The 17488-nt window shown below is 60.4% G+C and overlaps 5 protein-coding genes and 2 non-coding genes across 10 annotated transcripts in view; 2 read left to right on the top strand and 5 right to left on the bottom strand.

The window, feature by feature from the left end:
* Positions 1-1542: 1542 nt before the first annotated feature.
* On the bottom strand, positions 1543-4815 carry RPL23A (ribosomal protein L23a). The gene is made up of 5 exons (XM_055717372.1): positions 4521-4815; positions 3340-3520; positions 2848-3024; positions 2368-2437; positions 1543-1608 (listed from the first exon to the last, which is right to left on the bottom strand). Exons 1-5 carry the CDS (start codon positions 4543-4545, stop codon positions 1594-1596), a joined length of 468 nt encoding a protein of 155 aa, XP_055573347.1. The 5' UTR covers positions 4546-4815; the 3' UTR covers positions 1543-1593.
* On the bottom strand, positions 2513-2580 carry LOC114016049 (small nucleolar RNA SNORD42). The gene has a single exon (XR_003560314.1). It is a non-coding gene; the product is annotated as a small nucleolar RNA SNORD42 (small nucleolar RNA).
* On the bottom strand, positions 3098-3170 carry LOC114016050 (small nucleolar RNA Z17). The gene has a single exon (XR_003560315.1). It is a non-coding gene; the product is annotated as a small nucleolar RNA Z17 (small nucleolar RNA).
* Positions 4816-5343: 528 nt separating the features above from the next.
* RAB34 (RAB34, member RAS oncogene family) lies at positions 5344-8309 on the top strand. Of its 2 annotated transcripts, none has more exons than XM_055717362.1 (10): positions 5344-5933; positions 6024-6115; positions 6496-6561; positions 6760-6861; positions 6931-6995; positions 7070-7121; positions 7294-7375; positions 7468-7558; positions 7645-7748; positions 7835-8309. In XM_055717362.1, exons 1-10 carry the CDS (start codon positions 5499-5501, stop codon positions 8213-8215), a joined length of 1470 nt encoding a protein of 489 aa, XP_055573337.1. In that variant the 5' UTR covers positions 5344-5498; the 3' UTR covers positions 8216-8309. The 2 variants fall into 2 exon arrangements, with proteins under 2 accessions (XP_055573337.1, XP_055573342.1); XM_055717367.1 differs by having other exon boundaries at positions 5359-5933; positions 7645-7752; positions 7835-8150.
* LOC106631228 (adenine phosphoribosyltransferase-like) lies at positions 8280-9465 on the bottom strand. Its single transcript, XM_055717380.1, has 5 exons — positions 9304-9465; positions 9050-9143; positions 8826-8972; positions 8638-8733; positions 8280-8528 (listed from the first exon to the last, which is right to left on the bottom strand). The coding sequence occupies exons 1-5, from the start codon at positions 9424-9426 to the stop codon at positions 8401-8403; spliced, it is 588 nt and encodes a 195-aa protein (XP_055573355.1). The 5' UTR covers positions 9427-9465; the 3' UTR covers positions 8280-8400.
* A 784-nt stretch (positions 9466-10249) lies between these two features.
* PROCA1 (protein interacting with cyclin A1) lies at positions 10250-12780 on the top strand. 2 transcript variants are annotated; one of them, XM_055717354.1, is made up of 5 exons: positions 10250-10935; positions 11711-11843; positions 11958-12092; positions 12181-12425; positions 12504-12780. In XM_055717354.1, exons 1-5 carry the CDS (start codon positions 10320-10322, stop codon positions 12704-12706), a joined length of 1332 nt encoding a protein of 443 aa, XP_055573329.1. In that variant the 5' UTR covers positions 10250-10319; the 3' UTR covers positions 12707-12780. The 2 variants fall into 2 exon arrangements, with proteins under 2 accessions (XP_055573329.1, XP_055573324.1); XM_055717349.1 differs by having other exon boundaries at positions 12181-12780.
* Positions 12781-13842: 1062 nt separating this feature from the next.
* SUPT6H (SPT6 homolog, histone chaperone and transcription elongation factor) overlaps positions 13843-17488 on the bottom strand; it is a 30203-nt gene continuing 26557 nt past the window's right edge. For both annotated transcript variants that reach the window (XM_055717278.1, XM_055717287.1), the window contains exons 36-37: positions 16031-16218; positions 13843-15848 (exon numbers count right to left, since the gene is read on the bottom strand). In XM_055717278.1, coding sequence (XP_055573253.1) covers positions 15662-15848; positions 16031-16218 — 375 coding nt within the window. In that variant the 3' untranslated portion in view covers positions 13843-15661. The remainder of the gene's footprint in view (positions 15849-16030; positions 16219-17488) is intronic.

Below are 17488 nucleotides of genomic sequence, written 5' to 3'. Positions count from 1 at the left end.
TTCTTGGTGTGACTACAGCTAAGGAGGGAGCAAACCCCCGGCATCCCCTGCTGCCACTTGTCCCCTCCCCAGGCTTCACCCAGGCCACGGGCAGGTTGGGTTGCTCCTGGGAAGCAGCACTCCTCCCTCCAGGCAGCTTCTCACTCCTTACAACAGACAGGGAACATTCAACTCCCCTCCAGACCAGCTGAGCATCCCAGGGGGATTGGGGGTGGCTTCCCAGGCAGCCCCCATTTCCAACCCCAGCTTTCAGAAGCAGGCTGTCAGCAGCCAAGGTTGGCCCACACGAAGGTGAGCATGCAGGCTTCGGAATACCCAGAGCTGCCCTCCTCAGAGAGGCTACTGGCCTCTCCCTCACCACAGCCCCCAGCCCTCCCCAGAGGACACACATCCTTCTCCCACCGCAGGCAGCCCAACATGAACCCAGCAGATCCAGCTGCACTTCCCCAGTACCTGGAGCCATAAGCACCAGGGGAAGTCTCACACCAAGGGTCACACAACCCAGCACAGACCTTTGCTGCCATGCTCGGGCTGTGGGGTGACAGGATAGCTCACCCTTTCCATCCACCATCTTTTCACACGGGGCCAAGCCTCCACCCCAGGGCTCCACCACCCTTCGGCAAGAGGCTCAAAGGAACTCTGTGTCCTGCTGCTCAAGAGCTCCATTGCCCCCATCAGTATTTGGTCACAGCTTTCATCACCTTTCTCAATCAAGCCTAACAACATACTTAAGCACCCCTGAAGGCTTATCGGTACTTCACCATTTCCTGCTCACCCAGTGCTCCACATTCTTGTGACTCTCCAAGGACTCTGAAAAGCCAGTTTCCATCTACAAATCTGAAGAAGCAAAGGGCAGCCGAGGCAGCAACAGCAGCCAGTTTGGAAACAGCCCCCATGAGGACAGTGAACCCTGCGAGGTTACAGGCAACATAACCGTAACAGTGTCAGGGAAACCAGGCTGCGATTCACACACTGCAACATGAGGAATAAGGATCATGCCAGAAAGAAACCCACAAAGCCTCTGCTATTTGATTAGCTTGAGGGCTTGGTCAAGTGAATCTTGCAGCGTAAGCAAATAGCTGATACACTCAGAAAATGGTGGGACACTCTGCTTGTGCCAGATCCAAACCATTAATACGTTTTTGTTGTGGTTACTACCCACCTCCTGGGCACTCTTTAGCCTGTGGTATGCTCCACAAGGAAGCTGTGTAGGACAGAGAGCACTGCTCACAAGCACACACTAATTACTCAGGGCAAGAAAATGCAGCAGGATACCAGAAGTCATGGGTAAATAGAGATATTTGAAATCTGAAGGAGTGCCACCTCATGTTTACCCACTGCAGAGAGGCCAGTGATCCAAGAGACCCTGTCAGCAGGGCAGCACGGCCCCTGCCCCCATCTGATCCTCTCACAGCTCTACCCACCTAGTGCCAGGGAGGGAGGGAAGAACCCCCCTACCTTTACTGACATGAATCCCCAAAAGTTTGCTAGGTGCTCTCTTTCACACAGGCTATGCTGTCACAAATCACAAGAGCCCCTCAGTGGTGTCACAAGGTTTATTATCTTGTCTATACAGTTCTTGGTAGATGCAGTTTAGATGATTCCAATCTGGAAAGAAGCAAAGCATGTTAAAACAGATGTTACGGTGGCAGAAAGGCAAGACCCTCTACCACAGACATCACTACCAGGGCTGCTTCTCCCCAGGATTCCTGTCCTCCAAGGACAGGCTTCTTCCTCCCAGACCTGCCCAAGCACCCTACATGACCCCTTTATATATTTATTACACAGTGACCCTCGTGCTAAGCCACAATCCCCTACTCCAATCTGTGCCACCACTGCTCCTGCCTACCTCAACCACCTCGAGGACTAAACTGCCTGCTACTTCCAGCAACACAGCCACCTGCCCAGCAGAAACCCTTCCTTCACCCAGGCCAGCAGCCCAGCTGTGCCCCTGCCATCATCTCCCCTGTTTGAATCAGCTGCCAACAGCGTTGGCCAAGAACACTATTAAGACAAACACTGTGTCAAGCCAGAAGCTGCAGGGCAGTTTGTGCACCCTCCCCACTAATACTCTGGAGCTCTAGTAGTCCTGTGGAGTAGAGCCCCTCCCTGGAGGAGCTGAAGAACAGCAGCAATTCTCTCTCAGTAACTTTTCCCACCTAACCTCAGGATCTTTCAGGCAGAGTTGTGTTTTCCTAGACAATGTGGTCTTTCTTCTGAACACCTGGATCCTAACTACAAAGACACACCACAGAAGCGCCACTGTGCTTGAAGCACAAGTACCTCACGTGTAGGCCAGGTCAGGTAGAGACCTGGTCAGGTGGAGGAGATACAAGACAGCTACCGGCAGCTGCAAAGTTTCCTCACCTTGTTGGCTACATCCAGTGCATCGTAATCTGGAGCCAGTCGCACATAAGCCTTCTTCTCTCCATCAGGCCTAGAGTGGAACAGGAGGCATCAGAACAGAGGCACACAACTACTCCCACCCTCTCCACCTTCCCGCTATAATGATGTGCATCAGTGGTTCCTTTGGAAACATCACATTATTCAGTGGTAAAAAAATGTTCACATCATTTGCACAAAACTCCCTGGGTGTTAGAAGAGCTCCCTGATGAAGCAGACCCTCTGGTCTGCCAACATTCCCCACTTCCACTAAGATGTACTCAGTCACAAGCTGCATTTCTCAAAACTTTTAACACTGAAAACACTACAGAGCTTAATCCCACACTTCCTGAGACTACCCGCAACTGCTGAAACTCACAGGTGTTACCATTTTCTGCTAAAAGCCACTCTGGGCTCTTGAAGAATGTCACTCCCACCAGTGACCCATCCTCCTCTTCTTCTCACCTAATCAATGTGTTGACCTTGGCCACATCAATATCATACAGCTTCTTGACAGCCTGTTTGATCTGGTGCTTGTTTGCCTTGACATCGACGATGAAAACCAGAGTATTGTTATCCTCTATCTTCTTCATTGCTGACTCTGTGGTCAAAGGGAACTTGATAATGGCATAATGGTCCAGCCTGCAGGAGAGAGACCCTGTGGTTAAAAGGCAGCTGGCAGATGCCATCCCTGCACCTCAGGGGCTTTCTTTGGGGTGCATCAGTCACCAAAAAAGTTATAATCACAAACTCTCAGGCTTTGGTCGCTTGAAATCATCACCTGCACCCCAAACACCCCCTGCAGCGCTCTGCCACTGAGGTATGGCTCAGCTCCCAGGATGGCACACTGGCAAGGTATTGCCCTGGGTCCTGCAGCAGGGTACAGCTCCCCATGCATGTGGCTGCTCCCACCCCACAAACCCTGCAGCAGGGCCGAGCCCAACACCCCACACATACTTGTTTCTCCGTGGGGCACTCTTCCGGGGGTACTTGGGCTGCCGGCGCAGTCGCAGGGTCTTGGGCCTGCGAAAGGTGGGTGATGTGCGGATCTTCTTCTTCTTGTGACTGTGGACCCCCTTCAGGACGGCCTTCTTGGCCTTCAGCGCCTTAGCTTTTGCCTCTGTCTTCGGAGGCACAGCTATGATGACAGCTCAGTCAGCCCAACCAGCATCTGCAGGACCAGTATATGCTCCCCTGCCCCTAACGGGCCACAGCTTCCCCGTCACACAACTCAATGAGCAAGACCTCACCAAGTCAGGGCATCTTCATCCACCAAGGCCAACCCCAGAACACCCAACGGGGTTCAAGCTTCCCTCTTCCCCCACACAAGCCAACCACCCACTGCACCAAACAGATGGCAACATTCATTCCTCCTCAGCTCCCACAGACCCCAAGCCACTAAACTACCACGTAGTTTAGCCTTTTTTAGTTTTGTAACTATATTCCTTATATATTCTCTTTTAGCTTTGTAACTATATTGTTTGCTTCAGTGTAATCACTATGGAGAGATTGCTAACTGACCCTGGCTACGTAAGAGTCGTTTAAAGCTTACAATCACTGAGGGGATGGCTGCATAGGTAATTAATGAGACAAACTTGGACTCTCCTTGGCTCTGCATACAGGGAACTAAATTAAGGCTAAGTGACTGGTCAGCTGTAACTACAGGGTCGACTTGAGACCCCTCAGAAGGCTCAGATACCCGTAAGGAGCATGCACGATGCTTCATTAACACAGGACTGCCCACTGAATTAATATATGACTTTCCCGAAAAATATAACGCATAATCTTAAGTGTGGACTATATAATTTTGTTTGATATACTATACGGCATGCACGTGAGGCAGGGCGATCCCCCGTGCATCCAGCGCTACCATAATGTACGCTTCTTAGGGCTACGCAGGAGTGAAGGAGTTTCCTTATTCCTGCTTTCGGTGAAACCGAGATGCCGGCGCTCGGCCCGCCAGCGTAGGCCTCTCCCGCCACCCCACGTGCCGGCGGCCAGCACGGGGCCGCTGCCTGCCCGCCCGCCCTCCCTCCCTCCCCACACCGCTCAGCCCTGGCCCCCGCCGCCCTCCACCCACACCCCGGCGATCCTTCAACACGCCGAGCCCGCAGCCACCCGCCGCCCCGAGCCCTCACCCTCCTTCTTGGCCTTGGGCGCCATCTTGGCCAGGCGGAAGCCGAAAGGGGCCTCCCTCGCTGCCCCGCACGGGCTTATAGCCCAAACTCTCGCGAGATGTCCCCTTCACGCCCCAACTCTCGCGGTACCGCGGGGCCCACCGGGAGCGGTAGGACTCAACGGCGGCCTCATCTGTGCATGCGCAGAAGCTGCCACGCCCCGCGGGGCCTCATGGGAGTTGTAGTCCTGCGCACGGGACCCCCTCCCCGCGCCGCCCCGGCGGTGGGGGCCGGGCTGAGCCCCCGGTGCGGGATTACCGGGGTCCTGGCGTGTGGGCAGCAGCGCAGTGGCCCAGCCCCGGAGGAACCGGCGTCCTGGCCCCTCCCCTCCTGGGAGGTTCCTCCGGGGCTGGGCGTGCAGCGCCGAGCACCGCTACCGCAGCCGGGAGGTTCGCGGTAACGCGGACCCCCCCGTTCACCCACGGAGGGGACCGGGACGGGGCGGGGGGGCGTGTCGGGGGGGGGGGGGCCTGCGCACGGGGGACACGGCTTGCGGGGACACCGGGACGGGCACACTCGGGGGCGTGGGACCGGTGGGACACGGGGACGACGGCGCTCGGGGGGATGGGGACGGGTGGGACACGGGGACAGCCACCGTCGGGGGCGTGGGGACTAGCGGGACATGGGGACAGCCACCGTCGGGGACGTAGGGACCGGTGGGACACAGGCACGGTCGTGCTCAGGGGGATGGGGACTGGTGGGGCATGGGGACAGCCACCGTCGGGGGCATGGGGACCGGCGGGTGGGACCCGGGGACAGCCACCGTCGGGGACGCGGGGACCAGGGATGGCCATGCGCTGCTGGGGTGTCAGGCTTGGGATGTGGGGACACAGGGACTTCGGGACTTAGGTGTGTAGGGGTGTGGGGACAGCTGCGTGCTGGGGTGTGGGACAGCCATGCTTGGGGACATGGGGACAGCTGTACCCTGGGGTGGCACACATGGGATGTGGGGATGGCCGGGACATGGGACATGGGGGCAGCTGGGGCATGGGGACAGCTGCACCCCAGGGTGTGGGGACAGCCACACTCAGGGACCTCAAAGCGCTGGGACATGGGGACAGCCACACCTGGGGATGTGGGGACAGCCACGACATGGGGACAGCCACGTCCCGACGATGTGGAGATAGTTGGGATAAGAGGACAGCCCAGCTTGGGGACATGGGGACAGCCCTATTCCGGGATGCTGTACATGGGGACAGCTGGGACACGGGATATCACCGCTCCCTCTGTCCCCAGGCCTCGGTGGTGGCCCTCAGCCCACCTCTACTCCCCCCAGCCACCCAGCCCCCACCCAGCCCACCCCAGTGGCCCCACAGGACGATGAACGTGCTGGCTCCGGTTCGCAGGGACAGGGTCATCGCCGACCTGCCCCCGGTGAGTCACGGGGAGGGGGGGGACACCGGCCCGGGGGTGGCCTCGCCAAACCCTGTGGTCACACGGGTGTCCCCCTTTGTCCCCCTGCAGTGTTTTCGGAAGGAGGCCGCCCTGCACGCCCGCGTCGCCTTCCACCCCACGGTGGCCAGTGCCTGCCAGGAGCAACGGACTGGTACTGTGGGGTGAGTCTGGGGCCATCTGGGGTTCCCACCCCAGGACTGGGGTAGGGGGGGAGGTGACAAGAGACCCACGGTCCCGCCAGTCTCGGGTGGGGGGTCCCCGGCGTAGGCGCCGCGTGGCTGCCGGCGCTGCCCGTGTGCCGAGCCCTGCGTCACGGCGCAGGAATGCAGCGGGGGGGGGACACACACATGGGGGTCCGGGCTGGGCTGGCAACGGGGCGGGCGGGCCAAGCTGCAGGGGGCTGCTGGATACAGGGGGCTGTGGGGTGACACCCCCCACAGCCATGAACCTCTCTGCCCACGTGGCCGGCTGGGGGGGGTGGGGGTGCAGGCGGGGGTCCCCCTGCCCTGCTGAGCTGCCCCGGTGTCCCCCTGCTGTGCAGGTTCAAGATCTCCAAAATCATCGTGGTGGGGGACCTCTCGGTGGGGAAGACCTGCCTGATCAACCGGTAATGGGACCCCCCCCAGAGACACTTGGGGGGGGGGGCAGGGGAAAAGACCCCCATGCCTCGCCCCCCCCCCAAAAAAAAAAAAAAAAAAAAAAGCAGCAGTACCTTGGGCTGAGCCCAACCCTGGTCAGACTCTGGTGCTGGGCACCCCCTGGGGCAGGGGGCTGCTGACACCCACCTCCCCCCGCCCCCCCCCAGCTTTTGCAAGGACACCTTCGACAAGAACTACAAGGCGACCATCGGGGTAGATTTTGAGATGGAGCGGTTTGAGGTGCTGGGGGTGCCCTTCAGCCTGCAGCTGTGAGTAGGTGGCAGCCCCCTCCCCACGCACCCCTGTGGCCCCCCCTCACCTCCCACCCCACCCCCCAGGTGGGACACAGCTGGCCAGGAGCGCTTCAAGTGCATCGCCTCCACCTACTACCGAGGAGCACAAGGTGAGGTCCCCACTGCGTCCCCCACACGGGCTGTCCCCATCCCCACCTCACCCCTCCTTCCCCCCACCCCCCAGCCATCGTGATTGTCTTCGATGTCAACGATGTGGCGTCCCTGGAGCACACGCGGTAGGTGACACATGGCCAAGGGTCTGAGGTGGGACTGGGGACAAGCGTGACGGGTGGTGGGGCTGGATGGAGAGGTGAAAGCTGGGCAGGAGCGTGTGGGGCTGCTGCAACGCTGCAGCGGGCGAGCAGGAGGGTGGTGCTTGGCCACCCGCCGGTGACAGTGGCCCCGCAGGCAGTGGCTGGCTGACGCCCTGAAGGAGAACGACCCATCCAACGTAATCCTCTTCTTGGTGGGCTCCAAGAAGGACCTGAGCGTGAGTGTGTCCCCCTTCCCACGGGCTCTCTGCACCCCGGTTTGGCGGGGCTGTCCCCGTCACCCACCCACCCCTCCTGGCTCGGTTGGCAGACGCCGGCGCAGTACAGCCTGATGGAGAAGGATGCTCTCAAGGTGGCCCAGGAGATGCGGGCAGAGTACTGGGCTGTCTCCTCGCTCACTGGTGGGTCCTTGGCTGGGTGGGGAGATGCAGACCCCAGTGTCCAGCCAGGTGAGGGTACACTCAGGGGGTCTCATCCTGCGGGGCAGGGGAGAACGTGCGGGATTTCTTCTTCCGTGTGGCGGCACTGACCTTTGAGAGCAGCGTGCTGGCCGAGCTGGAGCGCAGCAGCGCCCGCAGGATTGGCGACACCGTGCGTGAGTACCCCCAGCTGGCCCTGCATGGGAGCCCCCTTCCTCATCCCCCACGCGCCCACCCACTCTCCCTCTTCCCCTCCAGGGATCAGCGGCAATGAGAGCGAACTGTACCTGTCAGCGCCCCGCAAGAAACCCAAGTGCTGCCAGTGAGGGGGCAGCCCCTGGCCCCCGCCACACTCACACCCCTGGACCAAAGAGGGGCAGCCCAGGCTGTCCCCGAGGAGCTGTCCCTGCCACCCCCTGGCCCCGCCAGTGCCCCACCTGCCTGGGCATCCAGGGCCATGGTGGTCAGGAGCACCCAGGCGGCTCCATAGCTATGCAAACCCAGGTACCACTCGCAGGGGGAGGTGCCCCCAGGCTCCTGTTTATCTTAATAAAACCTTTTTTATGCTTTTTAAGAAAGGTGTGGGGCTGGGGGCTGGGGCTGGGGGGGGGGGTCCCCTGCCCCTGGGTGCAGCCATGAGGTTCATGGGCTGGTGGGAGGACAGAGCCAGGGGATGCCACCCAGGAGGGGCTACTGTCTTGGATATGGTGGAAGCCAAACCTGGCGGTGGGTACCCTGGGTGTCTCTGCCCTGAAGAGCCAGCAGCCCTGTGCCCTGAGGGGGGATGCAGGGGACATGCAAGGTGCCACCACCCAACCCCCCCGTCAGTCCCAGCTGAGCTGGTGGCTGTTGAAGCGGGGCTGCAGGTGTGGGGGGACGCAGTGGGCACACTTGTAGTGCTCCTGGATCCACCGCCCGCCCTCGCTGTCCTCGATGCAGATGGCGGCGACACCTGTGGGGACACAGTGGGGGCTCAGTGCTGACCGCTGGGGGGTATGGGGATGGTGGTCCCACTACACCCATGGGTGCACCCTGGGGTGCCCTGGTAGGCCTCTTCCTACCTGCCACGACCCCCCCTTGCTGCTCCACCAGTTGGATGGCCGCTCTCATGGTGCCCCCAGTTTCAACCCACTGGTCCACAAGGAGGATGCGCAGACCTGGGAGGGGGCACAGGCTGCAGCTGAGTGCTCGGTGCCCAGTGCCTACACCGGCAGCCTCCCCCCCAAGATGGGAGCACCCCCTGGCTCACCGAGTGAGATGGCGTCGGTGCGGACCTCCATCACCTTCTCTCGGCCCGAGTAGTCAGTGTAGGGCTGCGCCAGCGTCTGCACGCAAAGATGCCCGGCTTTGCGGATGGCCAGGAAGCCTTTCTGCAGCACGGCAGCAGCGGCAGCACCTGGGGGTGGGCAGGCACTGTCAGGCCCTGCAGGGATGAGGGATGGGGACCCTGAGCACACCCGTGTCCCTGCTCACCCAGGATGAAGCCCATGGCATCGATGCCAGCCACCATGTCGATGGCGTCTCCCTGGAAGGGCTGCAGCAGGTCGGTCACACAGTCCTGCAAGCCCTGGGGAGAGAGCGGAGGTGCTGGGTGCCCGCAGCCCATCATGGGCACCCGCAGCCCTGTGCCAGTGCCCGTGGGCACAGCCAGGTGCCCCAGCAGCCCCGTGGGGATGTAGCCCACCCCAGCACCCCCATGGGTGCCATACGCCCCAGGCACCAGGTACTTGCGGGTGGCAGTAGAGCCGGGAGGGGTCCAGCCAGGCATAGTTGGGACCCTTGACGTTTGGGGCCATCAGTGCCAGGTACCAGCCCTTCTCCCGGGTGACAGGGACGTGGCACAGGTCCATGCGTAGGAACTGCAGGCACTGCAAGCACTGAGCATGCAACAGGGGGTGAGACCCCCCACCCACAGCCTCCACAGGGCTCCCCGTGGCTCAGTGCCTCCCACCCTCCCCATCCTCACCCACATGTGGGCACCCCAGGGTCCCAGCACGCCCGAGTCGGCTCCGTACCTGGGTGCTGGCGGTGAGGCTGAGCTGAGTGGGACTGTCATGGGGAGTGTCACAGACAGCGACAGCTGAGCGGGGGCAGCCCTGGTGGTGCTGGGCCCCTGCCAGCACCCTCCGCCAGCTGGGCTTGAGCTGGTGCCAGGTGGGAGCCCTGCCCATGGGCCAGTGATGTGCCCCCACTGGGCTCTGATGTCCCAGCCAGGCAGTTGCATGGTGGGGAGCACCGGGGCTGGGGCAGTTGCTCCAGGGGTGCCAGGGCATGGTGCAGGTGGCATGGTGCCCGAGGCACCCCGTGGGTGCAAGGGACAGCAAGCCAGGGTGATGCTCAGGGTGCAGCCCCGCAGCTTGTGGGGTCTCAGGCAGTGCGGGGATTTTCTGAGGCCACGCACGTCCCTGCTGGGGTGTCCGGCTGCCATCCTGCCCTCCCAAGTGCTGGCTGGCTCGGCTGCCCGATGTGCCAGCTCTGTGTCCGGATTGCCAATGGGCTGCATGGTGGGGGAACCAGCCGGGGGGGCGAGCCCTGGGGAGGGAGTCCTGGCAGCCGTGCTGGGAGCTGCTGGGTGCCTGTGGGCTGCCAGCCCCAGCTGGGCACAGGGCACCGGGGCTGCCCCTGTCCAAGGCACCGTGGGGCATCTGTGGGATGGGGCAGGATGTGGGGCTGTGGGGAGCATCTGTGGGATGGGACAGGGAGCTGCAGGGAGCATCGGGCCGTGAGGCTGCGGGGACCGTCCATGGGATGGGCTAAGAGGAGCATCCGTGGGTCGGGACAGGGGCCGCGGGGAGCATCCTTCTCCCGTCGGGGGCCACTCCGGGGTCGGGGGCCATGCGGGGGCCGGTGCGTCACGGGGCGGGCGCCTTGGGGCCGGAGCGTTACCGGTCCCGGCACATCACCCCACCGGCTGCCACAGCAACGGGGCCCGGCCCCACCGAGGGGTAACCCCCCCCCCGCGGGATGCGGGGCCGGGATGCGCCGCGGCTCCGGGCAGCGGCTCCAGCACCGGGACTCTCCGCACGGTGCCGAGCCGAGCCGTGCCGTGCCGAGCCGTGCTGTGCCGTGCCGTGCCGTGCCGTGCCGAGTCGAGCCGCCCCGCGTGGGCGGGCTGTGCCGTGCTATAAGGCGGCCCCACCGCGGGCAGCGGCGCGGTGCCATGTGCGCCCCGGGGCTGCTCAGCCACCTCCTCCTCCTCCTCCTCCTCCTGCTCCCGCTGCCGCTGGCAGCCCTCCCCGGAGCGGCCCCCGGCACCGGAGCGGGTCCGCCGGCACGGACACGGGCCCGCCGAGGGCTCACCTACCCCGGGACGCTGTGGTGCGGTGCAGGCAGCAATGCGGATGCCTACGAGCAGCTGGGTAAGGGCGGCGGGGCCGCTGCTACGTGTCCTCCCCATGCCATGCCATGCCATGCCCCATGCCGTGCCATGTCATGCTATCCTACCCCATCCCTTCTCATCCCTCCCCATGCTGTGCCATGCTACACCATCCCCTCCAATGCCATCCCTTCCTTTCCCATCCCATGCCATCCCGTGCCATCCCATCCCATCCCATCCCATCCCATCCCATCCCATCCCATCCCGTCCCGTCCCATCCCATCCCATCCCATCCCATCCTCAGGCCAGTGCTGCTCCACCCCTGCCCAACCCCAGTCCCAGTCCCATCCCAGTGCTGGGTCAGTCCCCATCAATCCTAGCTGTCCACTCCAGTCTTCAGCCCTGTGCTTGTTCAATCCCTGTCTGTCCCAGTTCAGTCTGCACCCCAGTGCCAGCCCAGTCCCAGTTCACCTCCATCTAGTCCCCATCAGAGGGCTGGTCCATCCTGGTCCACTCCCAGTCCCTATCCTGATCCTAGCCCAGTTCCCCTCTTGGTCCTGATCCAGCCCTGGTCCCCATCCTAGTCCCAGTCTCATGCCCACTGTGGTGCTGGTGCATCCCCAGTCCTCATCTCAGTGCCAGTTTTGTCCCCATCCCAGTGCCAGTCTAATCCCAGCCCCTACTCATCCCAGTATGGCTTCAGGTCTGTCTCAGTCCAATATAATTCTGATCCCAGCCCTAGCCCAGCCCTGATCCCAACCCCATCCAGCCCCAGCCCCTGCATGACGACCCCCCCAGCCCTGCCTGCACCCCTGCAGGGGAGCACCAGGACACAGACCGGTGCTGCCGGGACCATGACCACTGCCAGCACGTCATCCACCCCTTCACCGCCCGCTATGGGTACCGCAACCTGCGCTGGCACACCATCAGCCACTGCGACTGCGACCGCAGGTGAGCAGCCCCGCATCCGACTGTGCCTTGCAGCATCCTTGCATCCCGTGGGGGGGATCCAGCCCCTCCGGCAGCCCCCCTGGTCCCCCTCACCCCAGCTGCGCCCCACGGCAGGTTGAAGGAGTGCCTGCGGCAGGTGAACGACACGGCCTCGCGGGTGGTGGGCCAGGCCTTCTTCAACGTCATCCAGGTGCCCTGCTTCGAGTTTGCCTATAAGGAGGAGTGCGTGGAGCCCTACCTCTACGTCTGGTGAGTGTCCCCCCCGCAATGTGGGGACCGTCCCCTGGTTCAGCCCTGCCGGGGCTCATCTCACCCTGTGCCTCCTGGCTCTTTGCAGGTGCAGGGCGTACAACACGGTGGCCATTGCGGTCCCCAGGGAGCCAGTGCTGTATGAGTTTGGGGGGGAGCTCATTGACCGGGCAGCGAGGCCCGCAGGGGTCCCGCTGAGCCCCCCATGGAGCAGCGTGGGTGGAGGAGCCATCCCAGCGGAGCATCACGTGCCCGCCCGCCCACCATCCTCCCGCAAGGCAGCCAAGAAAGAGAGGAAGGGGAAGAAGAAAGACAAGAAAAAGAAGGGGAAAGGTCAGAAAAAGAAAAACCCTTCCAAAAACGGAGAGCTGAGCTGTTCTTCAGCCACTGCCCCTGCTCATCCCACTGCAGGCCAGGTCCCACGGGCCCCGCTGCCGCGCTTGGGGGAAGCAGCCAACGCCGTCCTGAGTGATGCTCCGGCCTGGGAGGACTTGGGCAGGGGGCCAGTGCTGGCCACCCCCTCCCCGGTCTCCACTGCCAGCGGGAAGAGGAGGAGGAAGGAGAGAAACAGAAAGAAGAGGCTGAAAAGCAAAGCTGAGGGGCAGCCTGCCTGAGAGGCATGGCCCTGATGCCCCCCGGCCCCGTGCGGGTCTTGGCTGTGTAATAAAGTTACAGCTGCTTGAGCAGATGGCGCGGCCTCTGCTCTGTCTGCGCCGGGAGAAAGGATCACACCGGGGTGGCATCCCAGGGAGATCCCAGGGCTGAATCTGCTTGCGGGGCGGTGGGAGGGGGGCACCGGGAGCTGGGTGGGCATTGAGTGGGTTTGTGCTGTTCCTCACCGATCCCACTGGCTCATGTCACCTTCCCAGGGAACTGGGGACAGAAGTCGTTGCACCGGCTGGGGACACAGCACCCATCCCTGTGCTGGTATGGGGCAGAGCCCTGATTTTCACTCCCCTGCCGCAGAAGGTGACGTTCCCCAGGGCTGTTTTGCTGGAAGACCAGTTAATGGATCGCACCACCCCAGCTTTCTCTGCCACTTAACCCGCCACCTTTTCCCAGTGCTCCCACTCCAACACCAACTCCTCCAGCCCCCAGCAATCAGGAGCTGCTCTGGGAGGAACGGGGGCCTCATCCCTCCCTGGAGGCTCCTCCAGCGCTGTACAAGAACTCTTTGGAGCAGGAGAACAGCAGCTTTTCCAGCCCTGGTTGAAAAGTAGGCGCAGCCCAGGGAGAAGCAGGGGCGAGCTGCCCGTGTCCCTGCCTGGCGGACGGGGATCGCAGCCCAACTCCTTCCCTCGCCAATAACTGGGCTCCCGTAGCAAAGAGCTTGAGGGCTGTGCCCAGAGATGGGGCATTGCCACCAACTCCTCCAAAGTGCTTCCGAGCAAGGAGCGTAGCTCAGCACTGCGTCCCCTCTCCTCCCCAGTGAGGCCAGTAGAAAGATCTTACCACACCAGCACCAGTTCCCAGAATAGCAAAAAGCTGGAGCAACAGGAACCGAGCCTTGGGAGATCAGACAGCACCAAGGCGCGGAGAGCAGAACTGCTCCATGCAAACCCCACCATTCCTGGAGGAGGGTGCGGGATCCCAAATCCCTGAAATAAGTGGACCAAAAGAGCCTGCGGAGGAGAGGGGGAAACACCAAGGTTGTAGCGAGGCATCGCACCCTCCCAAGCACTACTAATGGGTACAAAGTCCTTGCGGCCACCACAGTGTCACCGCAGGAGGCATGAGGCATGTGGGCGGCTTCCCAAAAGTAGATATTTTTTTTTATTGACTGTAAGGGAAAACTAAAACCAAAGACAGCCAAAAAGGAGCGGACAACGCACAATTCGCCTCCCCCTCTATCGGTCTGACACGTTCCTGGTTAAGTAGCTGCTCCCAGTCAAATTCCCATCCCAAAATACAGTTTCATAAAATAAAAAAAACAAACAGCGTGAGGTTAGTACACCTGCAACCTCCGGCAGCCGCGGGCCCGCCTGGTCGCAGGGGTGGGGGGCACAGGGCTGTGTCAGCCCCCCAGTACTGCCGAGGAGATGGCGAGGGAGTAAGACCTGCGTGTCTCTGTGGAAACAGCTTTGCTTTGTCTCCTGGGTTGCTGCCATTCTTCAGGAGCATTTACATGCAAAAAGAGACCTTTGTTTCTTAAGATCTGCTGTTCCTGCTCCTTTCCTAGCGAGAGGAGGCTGACCAGGAGCCCTTGGAAGGAACAAAGACTCTGCTTCCACAGAAAATCCCTACTAATGATGCAGGAGAGAGGAAAGTGTGTGCAGCAGGAACTTTCCAGTTCAGAAATGGCTCTCGGCGCTGCCAGTCGCTCTGCAATACCGCAACGGTCTGTTTCTGACACAACCCAAGTTCTCTGCAGTCTCTGCCCCTCTCCCAGTGCCCCCAGTCCCTCCCAGCTAGCGGGACACAGGCCTCCGGGAGGTGCCCCCGGTGGTGGCGTGATGTCTCTATACAATGCATTCAAAACAAAACGTTATTTTTTTAATCAGCTTCTCTGTGAAAGTTTCAGCGCATAGAGGGCAACTCCAAGCAACAAAGGAAGAAGGAGCATCGACGTTCACTGCTGGGCTCCGCTTCTAAGCAAATCCATCTCTAAGAGGAGAGGCAGCACAGGGTGCAGGCAGAAAACCTCTCAACTAGCGTTCAGTAGAAACACAATTTATTCACCCTTCTTGGTTACAACTGGGCAGTGTTAAGCAGGTATGGAGGAGGATGCCATGCACTCCTGGCTGCTTCGTGTTCTCCACCCCAGGAGCAGCTGCTCTTGCAGTGTTTTAGTCCATGTGTCTGTCCCACATTGGAGAAAGATGCCATTAGCTGGCATTTTGCTTCGCAGTCTGATTAAAAAAAAAAAAATCGAAACTAAATAAATATTGTTCCAAAAGAAGCCAGAGGATAGAGCAAGCCTTTGGTATGACAGCTGGATTTCTCTCTGGCAAGACCCCGAGCCCCAGAGCTGCTGTGCTAGACCCCTACGAGCACAGCTGGGGGTTGGCACAGACTCTGCAGAGCCTGTTACACACAAAAACATAGAGCAAACAACAACAGAAACTTATTGAGAACTCCAGTTTGCTTGTCACAACCCCCGTGCCTTTGCTTGTGCTCTCAGGACAAGGAGAGGTGACAGTCAGGGTTTGGGAGAATCCAAATGAAACAGGCTCGCTGCAGGCCGATGGTCTGCACTTTCAGCTACGTTTGCTTCGTAGTCTTTGCAGTGAAAGCAGACTGCTGTGGATGTACAAGGACAGACTCGTTTGACCTCATAATTACTTTACCAAGCTTCCAAAGTGGTGAACCAGGGCCTGGAATGCAAAGGCCGCTGCAACGTCCCTTCCTATGATATATTTATATATATATATAGTATATATATTTAGACCAGCCCTGCCAAGTCTATTTATTTGCTCAGGTGCATGTCACCAAGAGTCACTTCCCACCATTTCACGACGTATAAAACAGGAGTTACGGGGCTAAGGAAATGGAAATTGTTTTCAACTGTTCATTCTCCCTTCCCCTTCCTAGAAAAGGGAGTGGAGATTATGGGTCAGGTCCAGCATGGCCTATCGATCCATCTCATCCAGCAGCGGTGTGGCATCCCCAGCGATGGACATGGGTGTGCTCTCGATCATGGGGCTGGGAGATGGGCGAGGCGTCAGCCGCTGCTTCTGTTTCCTCCGTTCAGCCTCCTTCTCCTGGAGCCACTGCTCGGCCATCTTCCCCCAGTCAATCGCAGCGTGACTATTGGTCCTGCAATGACACGGGCAAGAAGGTGAGACACACTCGTGGGAGAGCTTCCCTGCCCTTTCCCCTCGGGGGTCCCGTGCAAGAAGGTGCAAGGTAACCCCACCACGCTGGTTCCACACAAATCAACAAAAGCAATCGAGACGGGACACAGACAGGTACACGCACACAGAGCTGGAGCCACTCACTTTGGCTGCTGCCTCTGCCTGGAGCTGGATGATGGCTGTGACTGTGTCTGGGACTGGGTGGACTGGGGTGTGGTGTTGGCCTGGAGCTGATACTGGGGTGTTGTAATCGGCTGGCTGGGAGTAGTGTAGGAGTAGCTGGGGGTCATCAGAGGGGTGGCCACTGGTTGCTGTGCTGGAGTCGTAAAAACCTGCAGAGAGCAGACACTGTTAGGGGGCAGAGGGCAAACCCAGCCAGGCTGCGGGGCAGAGCCCTGGCATGCTCTGCACTGCCCCACTCGCCCCGGAGGCTGCTGCATGCCCTTGCTGCACACTGCTGGCCTTGCTGGAGCCCCTCGCCTGGGCAAGGAGAGGTTTGCAGTGACCACTGCCCAGGGAATGGGGGGCTGCAGGGCAGAAGGAGCAACACCCTGCTGAGCACAGGCCAGTTGTTCCCCTGAGAGTCCCCGATCACCCACCCAACCTAGGTCAGCAGGGCCACCACAGCCTGCCTGCCTTGTTCACCCCACACAGGGTACAAGGGGAGATGCTTAAATCAAGCAAGAGATGGGCACAAGAGACACTTGGGGCAAGCTAGCAGAAATTATGTCCAACAGTGGGCATGAAGAACAGACAAATCCCTCCCCTGTGGGCTGCAAAGGTGGCGCAGCAGCTCCCGAGATGGCTCCCTCCCATATCCCAAGCTGGCTGTCTCACTGCTTGCCCAACTGAGCGCTTAGTCTCTTTGCCTCCCAGCGTTCACCTCCCTTTTCTTCAGATTGTCTTGATGATTAATACACTGGGTTATCCACAGTCCCTGCCTATCTCCAGCTCAGCGTTTCCTGTGCCAAACTCCAGAAAGCCTCCCAAGGTGGTCTAAAAGAGGATCCCTCCTCCCTGCAAGCCTCGTCTTGCAGCACCTCTTCGCTAGGTCTCTCCAATATTGAGCGTGCTTTTTGTACCCGGGCACCTCAGCCCTTCTGCAGCTGGATTTAGCCTTGGTGGCAGCTGGGGAGCTGGCAGCACGGGCGGGGAGCAGGCAGGCACCAGCACACATGAGGAAAGGCCTCAGCATGAGCTGAAACTGTCCAATTCCATCTTATTCCCTGCAAAGCCTCTGGGTGTTCAGTCAGGCTGAGGTGTTCGCCTGCCGGTGCAGCTCGGAGATTAGCACGCTGAGCTGAAAATCCCTGCAAACTCAGCACATAGTTTCACAGCTAATCTCTTCCACTGGCAGCTCACGTTGCCAGTTCAGGGGCACAATCAGAAGGCTGTGCACCCTCACCGCTGGATCCCGCCTCTCCACCCTGCCACATGCCTTGGGGGCCAAAGCAATTTGCTACTTGCTTCAACTCTCTCCAGAGCAGGGCTGTATTACATGCCTCATTTCCTCAGCCACAGGAAGCAAGAAGCCACCTGGTCCAAGAATCCGGCCAGGCTCCCTTGTGCAGCACCACAAACACACAACTTTGGATGTTCCCA

The sequence above is a fragment of the Falco cherrug genome, chromosome 1 (assembly GCF_023634085.1).
Source record: "Falco cherrug isolate bFalChe1 chromosome 1, bFalChe1.pri, whole genome shotgun sequence".
Lineage (NCBI taxonomy): Eukaryota > Metazoa > Chordata > Aves > Falconiformes > Falconidae > Falco > Falco cherrug.
Note: the sequence above shows the minus strand (reverse complement) of the source record. Positions and strands in the feature narration are given on the sequence as shown.

Excerpts from the sequence above, each read along its gene's own strand:
- RPL23A (XM_055717372.1), bottom strand. The coding sequence starts at position 4,545 with ATGGCGCCCAAGGCCAAGAAGGAGG. Across the intron at positions 3,521-4,520 it reads GCCCAAGGCCAAGAAGGAGG|CTGTGCCTCCGAAGACAGAG; the intron begins GTGAGGGCTCGG and ends CTGTCATCATAG. Across the intron at positions 3,025-3,339 it reads AGTGCCCCACGGAGAAACAA|GCTGGACCATTATGCCATTA; the intron begins GTATGTGTGGGG and ends TCTCTCCTGCAG.
- LOC106631228 (XM_055717380.1), bottom strand. The coding sequence starts at position 9,426 with ATGGACCTGTGCCACGTCCCTGTCACCCGGGAGAAGGGCTGGTACCTG. Across the intron at positions 8,973-9,049 it reads TGCCATGGGCTTCATCCTGG|GTGCTGCCGCTGCTGCCGTG; the intron begins GTGAGCAGGGAC and ends GCCCACCCCCAG. Across the intron at positions 8,529-8,637 it reads GCAAGGGGGGGTCGTGGCAG|GTGTCGCCGCCATCTGCATC; the intron begins GTAGGAAGAGGC and ends GTGTCCCCACAG.
- PROCA1 (XM_055717349.1), top strand. The coding sequence starts at position 10,320 with ATGGGATGGGCTAAGAGGAGCATCCGTGGGTCGGGACAGGGGCCGCGG. Across the intron at positions 11,844-11,957 it reads CACTGCGACTGCGACCGCAG|GTTGAAGGAGTGCCTGCGGC; the intron begins GTGAGCAGCCCC and ends GCCCCACGGCAG. Across the intron at positions 12,093-12,180 it reads GAGCCCTACCTCTACGTCTG|GTGCAGGGCGTACAACACGG; the intron begins GTGAGTGTCCCC and ends GGCTCTTTGCAG.
- RAB34 (XM_055717362.1), top strand. The coding sequence starts at position 5,499 with ATGGGATGTGGGGATGGCCGGGACATGGGACATGGGGGCAGCTGGGGC. Across the intron at positions 6,116-6,495 it reads CAACGGACTGGTACTGTGGG|GTTCAAGATCTCCAAAATCA; the intron begins GTGAGTCTGGGG and ends CCTGCTGTGCAG. Across the intron at positions 7,559-7,644 it reads GGCTGTCTCCTCGCTCACTG|GGGAGAACGTGCGGGATTTC; the intron begins GTGGGTCCTTGG and ends CCTGCGGGGCAG.